Below are 13,883 nucleotides of genomic sequence, written 5' to 3' on the forward strand. Positions count from 1 at the left end.
TTTTGACAAATGCTTTGCATAATTTAAAGCAAAGATAAATTGTAAAGTCAATTAAAAAGTTAATAACATTATTATATTATTATTATTATTTTTAGTAGTAGTAGTAGTAGTAGTAGTATTAAAAAACCGCCTCGCACAAACTACAATACCCAAAAGTATAGTTCATGCGCAGTACATCATCTGTTAAGGAAAGGGGCGTGTTCTCTGTTCATACTGAGAGATTAAACATTCAGTAAATATTTATCTACGGAAACGTGACAGCTGTCTCGGATGGACGGGAATACCAGATTACACGCTTTACAAACTCAGCCAGGGACACAGTGCTGTGTCTGAGGAAGCAGACAGAAGCGTTTGTGTGTGTGTGTGTGTGTGTGTGTGTGTCCCAACAAAACAACGGTCTAGACAACGGTGCGTAAATATTGGAGGAAATTTGGGAAGAAAGGTAGAAAGGAAGAGAGCAGAAGCTCCTGCGCGGTGCGACCGCCACCATGGCGCATCTGTCGTATATCAGCAACCAGGTAATATGTACTAATAAATATACTAATATACTAATCTCCACCTGAGGGGTGAGTGTATTTATGCAGTTCTCTATCTATCTATCTATCTATCTATCTATCTATCTATCTATCTATCTAACTCTCTGTCTGCCTGTCTGTATACACCTGTGAATAAAACTGTAAAAGTAAAGAAAAAAATCACCTTACAAGCAGAATCCAAGAAAGTCATTATTAGATGGTTTGTCATCATTGATGTATCAGATCTTGATAACTTTGCCTAAAGGAGGTAACAGAACATGTTGGGTGGTGTGTCATGTTTTTGGTGTAAATGTTAATCAGAAAATGATAGGCTTTTTGTCGTTGTTTTTGTTTTTCTTGTTGTTGTCGTTGTTGCTGCTGTTGCTATAGTAGCCTAAGAGGTAAACCATGGACAGATTTGCAGGTTAAAATGAATTTAAATAAACAATTCCCTTAATTAGTACATTGTACTGTGATTTTGCAAGCTTAGCTGTTTCTTTTGGATACTCAACTATTAACTGCTATTCATATACTATTTACCTGAAATGTCAGTCAAACTAATAGGAAAGGTATGTAGTTACATCTGAACCCATCTTTAAATATAAGATGTTTATACATTCTTTTATCCCACTGATATTAGTGTGATAACAAAATGTGTTGACTGGCTGCTTGGAAGGTTGTTAGCTCTAATCCCAGGCTGCCACTGCTATGTCCCTGAGCAAGGCCCTTAACCCTCATTTGATCAGTTGTATAATTGAGATAAATGAAAGTTGCCCTGAATAAGGGTGTCTGCCAAAATGCCATAAATCTAAATGTAAAAATGAGTGGCGTGTAAAAGTCTGAACCTGCCAATGGGAGATGAAGTAATTTCAATATGGTATGAGTGTTGTAAAAGCACAAGATGCAGGTATTTAGACTGCCATAAGTTGAGTATTTAACAGCGGTGGCAGGTGTGAACAAGTCAAAGTGAACATGTGTGCATGAGTAAGAGCATACCATCCTGCTCAGCCCTGACTCTCATCCTCTGAGTGAGGTATCTTAAGAAGCCAGAGTGTTGCTGCAGCATGCTCTGCATGACACGTGGATTAAGTTTCTAAATCTAGAAATGATGATCATTTTTTTTAAAGGTGTGGTATTCAGGAAATCACTGTTTTTGGGCCTGGAAAAATGTAGGTGCTGATGATGTTAGAAATTATGTTAGGACTGGATATTTCCAGAATGTTTCATTTTTAAGAGATTCAAAAATCCTGCACAAAAACATGAATTCTTTCAATTCCATATTTTTGCATGAGAAGAATAACATATATTTTGTCCTTAGAGATACCTATAATTCAAAAACATTATAATAAGTAGTGAATAAGGTCAGACTATGACGTACCATGTTTTGTTTTGATATGTTTTTGTATTGCTACATTCAACATTGCATAATAAAACAGGCTATTTGATATAAAATGCTGATTAGCTCACGTGCTGTAAAATAAACATTACAATTAATCTTGTCCTCTTTATCGCAACTTCCTCTTTATCTCAAATCAACATAGGCTACAGGGATTAATAAAACAGTCTTCTCATGAACATGATGTTTTTACAATTCAAACATTCACACAAAAGCTAAAGAACATGTTTCAGATATGCACCCACATTTAACTAACCACGTCTTTAGTGTTTAGTATTTTAGTCGGTGGAATATGGAAACCTAAGGCTCATATTTATTCAAGGCAATGCTCATTTTTGCTGTGTTGAAAACCTTAACTGTGAAATATGTTTGGAAAACATTATATTATATATATTGTACATACATATTCATAATATGGGTTCAAATATGGAAACTAGTGGATTTTGTTACTGTGAGTATTTTGGTGTTCATTTGGATGTGTGTTTGGGGTTATTCTTTTACTAAATTGGCATTATGTGCAATAGTATTAGACATTCTAAAAGGAAGGAGAGAGAAGGGGAAGAACATTTCAGTCCATTGTTTTTAATGTATGCATAATGGGTGTCTATGGCTAAACCTTTGCTCTCTTACTTTTACAAGATGTTGGACAATTACAGTTTAATGGACATGGGGACAAATTGGATTGCACTGATAGAGCTTTCACCCTTGGCAGGATCTTATCTTCTAAACTTTATGACCAGCATGAGTGATGATTTTATTTTTTGGTTTCAGATTGCTACTGAGCTCCTTATAAAGGTTTGAGTATTTCTTGGAAAGTCCAAAGGCGGAAGTGTCTTGTTCCATGAAATATATTAGTTTATACTGTATGGTTGGCAAATACATTCATCCTACTGATGATGTACTGTAAAATGCATTAAATGTTTGCAGTGCCTGATTTTCCTGATTTGTCTACCGTATGAAATTGTATTACCTCTGATGAAGTCCTCAGGTGATACCTGTTGCTTGGTAACTGTTAATGTGTGACATCCACTTCAGCTCTAAGAGGACTGCTCCAGAGTGTTCGGGAAAAGTCTTATGCTGTTATATCAGTTGATGCGTTTTTTTGCTTTTCCTTTTACAAATTGTGATTAAACATTAAAATGCTTAATGTGTGTATCTGTTTATTGACCAGAACACTCGTCTGGATCCTGAGCAGTATTTCACCAAACTAGAGCGCATCGGCAAAGGCTCCTTTGGAGAAGTTTACAAAGGAATTAACAACCACACCAAAGAGGTAGTGGCTATTAAGATCATAGATCTGGAGGAGGCAGAGGATGAGATCGAAGACATTCAGCAGGAGATCACAGTTCTCAGCCAGTGTGACAGTCCCTTCGTCACCAAGTACTTTGGCTCTTACCTGAAGGTCTGTGGACAAGATATTCATACTCATCTGCATATTTTAACAAGACCAGAACTTTATTCAGCTTTGCTTGAGTTATCTTATTCTGTGCTTTTCTTCATTATAATTCATTTTATTTATTTTAACTTGCACACTCCCAAGAGTGTTTTAGTAGCAAAAAATCAATATCACTTTGTTGCATAAATAGCATTGATGTAGACTTTAGTTTATTAGCTTCTCTCAGTCCTATGGTGTATAAACAGGAAAAAGAAAAACAATAAAAGCTATCTATATATAAATCTAATATACATAAATAAGTGTCTATAAAAAGTCTACAAAAAAAACATAAAATGAACTCATCGAATATATATATATATATATATACATATACATATATATATATATATATATATATATATATATATATATATATATATGTATATGTATATATATATATATATATATATTCGTTTTTTGTGTTAAATTCCAGTTGTATTTACACTGTATAATATTTTCCATGCTAGTTGAGAAATTAGTTATTTCATTGTACAGCTGTTATTTACGTGACTAAAAAAAGGCTCAGACTGGCAGTATCTTGTGGCTAGTGTCAGATATACATGTCCAATATCTTTTGCACACATTTCTGTCCACAGGCATCGAGATCTTTAATGTTGCAATCTGATTGGCTTTCTGCAGTTCCATGTTTAGATATTTCACAGGATATTTCTCATGCAAGAAAACAATCTTATTAACACCAAAGTTTTGTTTAAAGAACTTCGTGATGAGTAAATGAGAAAATCAGTTTGTCTTCTACCCTTTCAGTCCAATTGCCCATTTCTATGAAAATAGTTCTTGACCACATTCATTATAAAATGTATCAGGCTGTATAGAAAAAGCTAGAACTCTGGCTTGTGAGACTAGTGTCTAGACATTCTGCCAAATAGGTTAGATGTAACATTGAATTCATGCAGGAAATCTGTACATGTTCCCCTTCACATGTCAAGAAATGTATAATTTTCAGTCCAGGGATTATTAGTCAAGGGGCCCTGAGTAGTCAGTTCTACTGTTTCTTTCAATGTAACATCTCTTGTCTTAGTACCTGCTAGATGACTAATTAAGTGTGACTTGTGACTTGACTGTAAAATGTGGAATTTACTTTACATCATTCTGTAAATATTGTAAGAGGTTAACTGTAAACAAAACTTTTGAAACTCAGGAAGCTTATTCCATGGGTAAATAAATGAATGATTAAATGTGAGTGTGATGTTAACAGGATTTGTGTATAATGACAGGGCACTAAGCTGTGGATCATCATGGAGTATTTGGGTGGTGGTTCTGCACTAGACATGGTGAGTGTTGATTATTGACAGCAACCTGAATTTTTGATTGTGCTTCCAATACAGATATAAACATATTAAACTCTTCATTTGCATTTCTTGGGTATCTTATCCAGTTTGCCACATGGTGTGGGATTTCTCTGTGTTGTGTGTTAGCTAAAGCCAGGACCTCTGGAGGAGGCCTACATCGCCACTATTCTCCGAGAGATCCTTAAAGGACTGGACTACCTCCACTTAGAGAGGAAGATCCACAGGGACATTAAAGGTCAGGACTGAAATAGTCTCTGTTTCACTCTGTAAAATCTCTACATTTCAATGTAAACATAAAAAAGTCTGGCAACTTTGACAAAGCTACAAAACACGTGCCTTCCTTCCATGCCAAAACCCGTAAATCATGTTGCTTTATTTGTTAGCGTATGAATTTAATTATAACACGATGCATTAATTATAAATTACAATCCAGTTGATTTTATAGAAATTATTGAGTTTTTTTTTTCTTGTAAAGTGTTCAAAGTGACCTGGATGGAGTGGATTTACTGTTACAACCCTCAATATTATTATATTATATTATTATATAATATAATATTATTTTCTTTAACAACATGTTCTGTTTTTTTTTTTTATCTTAAATTGTTATTTTCAGGGCAATTTGCATTTACTTTAGCATTTTATCCAAATTAAAATATGTAATTTTTTTGATCAGTTTATACTTCGATTTAATATTGTGGATCATAAGGGGAAAAAAATACAGCATCTCATGTTACTGAGAAACCGGAAAGTGCTCTCTGTTTTGTAGACACTAATGTGTTAAACATTTACAGCGCTTGGCAGACGCGCTTATCCAGAGCGACATACATAAGTGCTTAAATCTCTATCATTGGATACATTAATGCTGGTTCACTAGGTTACATACTTGACACCCATGCTAAGATGAAATTTTTGGACCTCCACTGAGACAAGGCTGACTCTGTGAGAACCCTGAGACATCTACAGATCTACCGGCTCCAGTTGGACTCTGTGATACTTGTATATTTGTAACCACACCATCTAGTGTCACCCATATGAGGATGGGTTCCCCTTGAGTCTGGTTCCTCTCAAGGTTTCTTCCTTTACCAATCTAAGGGAGTTTTTCCTTGCCACTGTTGCCTGAGCCCTCAGACTTGCTCATTGGGGACAAATACACATACACACATACACACATACATACATACATACACACTGTGAACTGTATATATCTTGAATTTTTATTATATTAATTCTTTATACTTCTCCTTATGTTTATCTTTGGTTTTATGTTTATGTTTATGTTATGTATGACAATGTCCATTGTAAAAAGCGCTATACAAATAAACTTGAATTGAATTGAATACTTAAGATACCATTAGTTTAAAACATTGCTCAAAGTTACAATGAAAATGTTTCAAAGTTTATTTATTTATTTATTTATTCATTCATTCATTCATAAATGCAAAAGATAGGGATTGAAGTGCTAGTTGAATTGTTTCCTGAATAAGTAGGTCTTAAACCGCCGTATACTTGCCTCTTACCCTGAGAGATGGTGGAACCAATCGAGCAGTGCTGGTAGATCGGAGGGTGCAGGGTGCAGTGCGAGGAGTTAAAAAGCTTATTGTTACTGTTAAGAGCTGACACAGGAGATTACTTAAAGAAAAATAGATAGATAAATAAATAAATATACATCCTTTTCAGTAAACAGAGATATTTTTTGTTAACTCACAGCCCTTTTTAGCCATTTAGCCATTATTGATATTTACACTTTATTGAGTCATAAATTATGTGACTATCCATCATACACGTCCCATTGACTGTTACTATAGAACCAGTAATGGTATTAGATTGTAATATAATAAGTTTATTGATATAAACCTGTGATTTGAATGACATAATCGAGCATTCGACAGCAACATGGTATGAATAATGCCGCAGTATAAATCGACCTGCTGTGTGTTTATTCTGATCACAAACAGCTGCTAACGTGTTGCTGTCAGAGCACGGAGAGGTGAAGCTGGCCGACTTCGGCGTGGCAGGTCAGCTAACAGACACACAGATCAAGAGGAACACTTTTGTGGGAACACCATTCTGGATGGCTCCTGAAGTCATTAAACAGTCTGCATATGATTTTAAGGTATTCTTTCCCATGGACACACTCACACAGACAATTTCAGAGTGTCAGGTTTAAGTCTCTAATTTAAGTTACAAATCAACATCTGTTGAGCATCGCATGCATTCTGTTCACTCTTGTAAATTATCCTGTTGAAATATTTAGAAAGCAACAGATGGCAAGGGTGCTAAATGTTATGTCGTCTTCCTTTCTCCTTTGTATTTTTACTTTTTCTTCATCCTAGGCTGACATCTGGTCATTAGGCATCACAGCCATTGAGCTGGCCAAAGGAGAGCCCCCGAACTCAGACCTGCACCCCATGAGGGTTCTTTTCCTCATCCCTAAAAACAACCCGCCCACTCTGGAGGGTAACTACAGCAAGGCCTTCAAGGAGTTTGTGGAAGCGTGTCTTAACAAAGACCCACGGTTTGTGAGTGTCCCTTTTTTTTTTTTTAAGAATAATAAACCAATAATACAATGTTACATTTTACATGTTGCTGTCATTTGATGAAAGTAATACTGATTATCTCTACAGAGACCAACAGCCAAAGAGCTGCTTAAGCATAAATTTATTAGTCGCTACACTAGGAAAACATCCTACTTAGCAGAGCTGATCGACCGCTACCGACGCTGGAAGTCTGAGGGCCATGGGGATGAGTCCAGCTCTGATGACTCAGACATGTATGAGGTCACAATGCATAATTGTAATGATTGCAACAGTGGAAGTGTAGTTCTCAAGCTAACCTGTGTGTGTGTGTGTGTCAGGGATGGTGAAGGCGAAGCAGATCAGAGTCCTATGTGGACGTTCCCTCCCACCGTAAGACAACCTTTGAACAAGCTTCAGAGAGGAAATAACAATCCAGAGAATAAGGTTGGTGTGTGTACATAAAGCTTATTCATTTCCACTGTTTCCCAGAATTAGTAGGTGTCATGTAGACACACAGAGGGAAGTAGAAATAGCTAAATGAACAGTGTTAAACCTGGACATTATTACTCTTATATTACTTATTAAATTGAGTAAATCAAATGTAATAATTGTGATCATTTCACACAGGCCAGTCATGAAATCATAATGCTTGCTCGAGTATAAGAAGAAGAAAAAGTCTTTATTTTGCCACATATACATTACAGCACAGTGAAATTCTTTTCTTTCCATATCCCAGCTTTGGAAGTTTAGTCAGCCATGATACATCACCGCTGTATGATACATCACCGTGGCATCTTGGTGGTGGGGCTTATTCTGATCGTCTGATAAACAACCCAGAGCCTTAATCACTTCAGCTATTATTTGTTGTGTTAATAACAAGGAAACCCTGTGTGCTAGTCTGAATTAGGGTTGGGCCATATGACAAATATATCACAATTTCCTGAAGATGTTTCTACATTACATGTCGCCTTAAGGGCACAAATCTGTAATTAATTTCATTTTTAAAGTGTATTCATATTAATATATTTATATTAATAATTTAAGTGTCACAGAAACAACTGTAATTTGTTGTAATTTATTTGTTCAGTTATTAGAACTGCAGTCCTTATTTTTTCACCCATTCTATGAAAACAACATGGACTTAAATTGTAAGGAGGAAAAATATGATGAAATAAAAAGAAGAAATATGTGAAAGAAAAAACAGATATTCAGTAATACAATACAAAAATTTAAGTTTTAATACAATGCAATTTCCAACTATAAAAATGTTGTGATAATTAAGCAATGGCACAACTTTTTGTTTTCCACCACAGACAGATGTGATGAAGAGAAAACCGAAGTCCTCCTCACTCAAAACACTCCTCATACCGGCCTTTAGAGAGGTATGCAGTTATATTACATTAATGATAGAATTAAATGCTATCCAGAGTGCACTAATTTTATAAATTCAAATCATTACTTTGCCTCTTTGAGGGGGGGTTTATATAATTAACATCACAAAGAAGTTTAACGAACACGGCACAAAACACTCAAGTCATTCGAATATGCTCACTTAACCAGCAGCAGTGTTATCAAATAGAGATCTCTAGAGCTGTAGTGCTCATTTCTAATTTCTGTGTGTAGATCAAAGAAAAGCGCCGTGTGACTGGAGGAGTTGTGTGTGCATTAGAGGAGCTGGAGAATGCCTTTAACCTGGCAGAGGAGTCGAGTCCGGGAATCTCAGACCGTTTACTCACCCATGTGGTTGAGAGAATGTGCAGGTAAAGATGTTTGGTTTGATTAAGGCCAGCAATTTATAAAATACCATATGCATGAAAGAAATGTCCCAAGCCCTATAAATGCTGTTTGTGGGGATTTTTCAAATTTTCTATCAAGTCAGTGTAAGTTTCCTCCTCCAAAAACATGCCATTGAATAGAAGCTTTTATTATCGCCACATATACTGTACATTACAGCACAGTGGAATACTTTTCTTCACAACTGAGGAGGTTGGGGTCAGAGTGCAGGGGCAGCTATGATACAGCGCCCATGGAGCAGGGAGGGTTGAGGGCCCAGCAGTGGCAGCTTGGCTGTGCTGGGCCTTGAACCCCGATCCTCCAATCAACAACCCAGAGCCTTAGCCAGAGCCTTAACCAGTTGAGCCACCACTGGTGGATTTGTTAAAGATAATTGTGTGTGTGTGTTAGCCTGCTCATGTCATGTAGTCATGTTCATGGTGTATTCTGTCTCACTCCTTGTGTTCCTGGGATAGTCATTGGATCAACTGAGACACTGACCAGGATAAACTGCTTATTGAAACTGAATGAATGAACACTATTGTGTTTGGAAATATAATTTGACACAATTTAGATAATTTTTTTTGGTAATAACTCAGTAAACTTAAGTTTTTTGAGTTTCTAATTGAGTAGTTTGGACTGTCTGAAGTCATGTACTGTTAAGTTCTACATAACATCATAATGCTCATACTGCCAATCTGTGAGTTCGTCACCATCAGTAACATGCAAAATGTTACATTTATTTAAGACAAGGATATCCAGTCTTATCTGTAAAGGGCCATGTGGGTACAGTTTTCTCTCCAATCAAGCTGAAGTCACAAATGAGAGTCAAGTAAAATCCAAGATCAACTGATTAAACAGGTGGAATTAGGTGTGGCTTCTGCATGATTGGAATGAAAACCTGCAGCACATCAGCCCTTTGTAGAAAAGACTGGACACCCCTGATTTAAGATGTTAACATTACCATGCTGTCCTGCACAATTCGTTACATTAAGTGTTCATTACAGTATTTTTGCACATGCACTATAGATTATATAGTATATACTCTGGTTGCTGCTGCTTTTGTGTATTGTCTTGTAGTGTTTTATATTGTTTGTTTGATGCAATTTTTTTTTGGCTAGGACTAACTTAGGTCCTTAGCTCTGTGTTGTTCTATGTTGCACTATGGTCCTGGAGACACGTCTCATTTCACTATGTACTGTGTTAGCTCTATACGGTTGAATTGACAATAAAAGCTTCTCGACTTGTTTATATAAACAAACAGTGACTAGAGCAGAGGTCATCATTTCTACATGTCTGTGATTCTCACCTCTCACTCATTCTGTTCCTATTCCTACAGGTTTACACTTAATGGGAACACAACACCTCCAAAGCGATGAGAGCTCTTAGAGAAAACAGTCTGCATTAAATCACACCATCGATCCACCTTCTTCATGGTATCCTCTCCAACACCGTTTATAAAAGGCCTGGACCTTTTCATCAGTGCCACCCATCTTATTATTATGGCACATTATGGGATGTGTTTCATCGTTTCTTTATAGAATAATGATTGCTTTTACAAAGTCAAGATCTGTCTATAGCAGGATTTGATGTTAGATTTTACCATATTAATAAACCTCAAGGATACAAAGATATGGAGCTGCGTTTTAGAACAGAAACTAAGGCATTGAATGCTTTATGAATTATAGATTCCATTACAAATAAGAGACTACATTTCAATCTCAGATCCAAAATTAATTACCAGATTTGTTTTTATTAGTTTTTTTTTTTAAATGTAATGACATGGGACTGACTACAGCAACATGGTACACAAATAGGAGCATTGTGCATCAGAGACAGGAGTAAAAGATGGCGTTCAGAGTCACTCTAAATGGTAGAAGCAACCTGGAGCTTTGGTAAAGCTCATTCTAAACTCTACATGTGACGTGTGAAAATGACTTTTTACGTGGAAAGGATAGTCAAGAGAGAAATATTACAAATTCCAGTTTGGGTAAAGAAGTGTAAAAAAAAGTAATGAGCAAAAAAACAACCAGAGGTTTGATGAAACTGCTAATAATCCAGGATTTATGAATTGTGCATAATATCTGCTTACTTATATTAAAAAAGTATCCATATAGTCACAAGTACCGATTAATGTGTGGCTGAAAAAACTTCAGCCAAGGTATTCAGTCTTATGAGACATTTAGGTCTTTGGTTGGACCCAATACAGCATCCATTTCCCAATGTAGCAGACTGTGATTCAATCAATATCAAGTCAAATCTCCCAGATAAGATCAAATTAATTTACAGTTAATCTCAGCCCTTACGAGTAAACACAACATATATCGGTTTCATAAAGGAACACTTCAGGTGAAAGTGAAATCTACACAATTTTATCCATATACCAACACAAATGATCAGCCAAGAATCATCTGATGTCTGTCTGTTTTAGTTTTGCACTAATAGCTGCTATGTGATGTGGTTTCTGAGTAATGGCACATAGTAATGTATTAAAAAAAAGAACAGAATTAATACATACAGCAAAAAAAAGACAGTAGTAGCAGCCACACGGAAGCCAGAATCACTTTCCTCCTCAGCACAGTTTGTCGTCACTCCACACAAACAGGTTTGAAGTAAGAACCGTCCATTAAAGATTATTTGGATGAAGTTATTTTCTTCACTGACTTATTTTTCTATGTAATGAAACCTTTTGTTCATTGACGTGTGTGTTTGTGTGTGTGTGGCTATATCCTTGCAGCTTTCATGCAGAACCAAATTTCAATCACCAAACCTGTCTTGGGTAACCAGCAGCAGTTGGATACATGAAAAACTGTGTAAATCAAACTGTTCACAGAAATATTCCTTTAAAAGAAACTTTGACAACCCAAATATTTACATAAAATAACTGGCCCTTATAGTGGAACAAAGGATTAATAATAACACAGAAAACAGCATAACCTGTGCTTCAACACTTCTCTATGAGCTAAAAAAAGAAAAAAAATAATAATCTGATGAAACTTCATCACATTGACCTTTTTTTTTGGTTTAAGCATATGAATCTTAACTAATACGAGCAGTTACCCAAATGGCCCGTGTTCCCTTCTTCACAATTAGTGTGCAGGAGAAGTGGAGAAATCAGCAGAGCCACATGTTTAAAAGAAACTGATGCTAACTATCCTGACCCCCAGTCTGAAAGACTAGCTTAGGGGGTTTGTGTCAGCAAGCGCTAGGATTAGGACTGGATGCATACTTGAGATGCTGACTCCCCCTTGTGGTCCTCCAGGAAAAACAATTACATTTTATTTTTTTTTTAGATGACAAGTGTGTATAAATGCATTGTCAGTAACAAAACTGTTATATATTCTCTGACTGAGCTGTTTCAATATATATCAATATATCTTACATTTACATGAGTCAAAGCAGTTCCATATATAACTATTAATTACCAGGCATTTTATTAAAGGATAAGAAACAATAAGGTCACTAAAGTCTTACAGTGATGACTGTGGAACTGACCAGGAGCGCGTGCACACACACAAACAACGGACTTTACTCACGTGTCCACACCAGATCACCTATTATTCTGTCACTCATCTTAATTCCAGTGCCATTAATTCAATACCATGCCTTGTCCTTTTACAACAGTTTACAGAGGATGATGACCGTTCTCCAAACCAGATCATCTCCTGAGTGCTGCCATATCCTCTGATCCATGCCGCTGTGGTTCTATAGACTTCTTTCTTCAATCATTTCACTTACTCTACCATTCAGACATGATTCAGTCCATTACTCCGTTCGGCAACATTCCGTTACTGTGCTCCCGTAAATATGAAAGGTTGAGAAGATTACACAAAATGAGCTTTTAATGACATTGAAACTCATTCAGGACGTCCTAATGGGCTTGAGACAAAACCGTTTGGGACAAGCTCCCAGTTTTGAGATGAAGAACTGGCAATTTTAGAAATGTGACTGCTGAAATTGAAGCAAGACCACATGAACCAAAATAGAACATAATAGGCCATTTATGGTTAGATTACACTTCTGGAAAACTGAACTTGGCATGACTTTAAAATGAAGGGGTCGTAGCCCACATGTCAAAGATGAAAAAAAAAAGTAACGAGTTATTAGACGGCCCCCCGACTTCTTCCGTTTCCATTCAGAAGAAAGGTTGAAGATAATGGCATTATGAGCAATGAGACAAAGAGGATTAAATAAAATAATAGTGTAGACTCATGGCAGTCTGCAGGGCCCAGCCCTGAGCTCCAGGAGGACAACCAGCCTCACTTTCAAGCTTCAGTTCCCATTCATCTCTTCTGGGCCTTTAGGGATGAGCAGACTCACTCTGCCAACAGCACTTGCTGCACTTTTTATCACCTCCATCCACCTAAAAAAAAAAAACAAAAACACACACACACTCTTACTTCATGCCACAATTCACCTTTTCAGTCCCAATCAGCTTGTTTCATTATACTTAAGGGTCATAGCTATCCAGTGTTTAATGGCATGGTACTTGGTACTACTCATCTACCTACAGTTTTCATACAAATTCAAGGATATCAGGACAAAAAGCAGTGACCGTTCCTATGAAAAGCAAACATAAGAAACCAGATGGTTTGAGTTCCAGCAAAAATATTATTGTGCAGAATCTTCTAATCTGCAAAAGAGCTCTCGGTATTTCCATGTTGTTGAGGCTGAAATGCTGTTAATTAATTCTGCTACATTCCTCGATGTGATTAAATGAATTGTGTAAACATGTTTTTGGCTTTGTTTTTCCCCCTGATTTAGACGGTGCAGGAGAGGAGCTCTGCAATTAATATTAATTGTCCTCTAAAATGTTTGTCTGCTGAACAAATCAGCCGAAGGCCTTTGAGAAATTTAGCCAGTAACAGTTTGAACTTTCCTTCCCAGTGTGCTGATGTGCATGATCCTGTACATGGACATTTGTGAATTCCAGATGAC

The 13,883-nt window shown here is 36.5% G+C and overlaps 2 protein-coding genes across 2 annotated transcripts in view; one reads left to right on the forward strand and one right to left on the reverse strand.

The window, feature by feature from the left end:
- Positions 1–243: 243 nt before the first annotated feature.
- On the forward strand, positions 244–11,899 carry stk25a (serine/threonine kinase 25a). Its single transcript, XM_060867777.1, has 11 exons — positions 244–518; positions 3,083–3,313; positions 4,582–4,638; positions 4,783–4,891; positions 6,612–6,769; positions 6,990–7,175; positions 7,281–7,426; positions 7,511–7,616; positions 8,486–8,554; positions 8,796–8,932; positions 10,285–11,899. The coding sequence occupies exons 1-11, from the start codon at positions 489–491 to the stop codon at positions 10,322–10,324; spliced, it is 1,269 nt and encodes a 422-aa protein (XP_060723760.1). The 5' UTR covers positions 244–488; the 3' UTR covers positions 10,325–11,899.
- Positions 10,679–13,883, reverse strand: part of farp2 (FERM, RhoGEF and pleckstrin domain protein 2) — a 48,246-nt gene continuing 45,041 nt past the window's right edge. Inside the window, exon 27 of the mRNA XM_060867774.1 lies at positions 10,679–13,308. Within this exon, the coding sequence (XP_060723757.1) occupies positions 13,218–13,308 (91 nt within the window). The 3' untranslated portion in view covers positions 10,679–13,217. The remainder of the gene's footprint in view (positions 13,309–13,883) is intronic.

The sequence above is a fragment of the Tachysurus vachellii genome, chromosome 4 (genome assembly GCF_030014155.1).
Source record: "Tachysurus vachellii isolate PV-2020 chromosome 4, HZAU_Pvac_v1, whole genome shotgun sequence".
Classification (NCBI taxonomy): domain Eukaryota; kingdom Metazoa; phylum Chordata; class Actinopteri; order Siluriformes; family Bagridae; genus Tachysurus; species Tachysurus vachellii.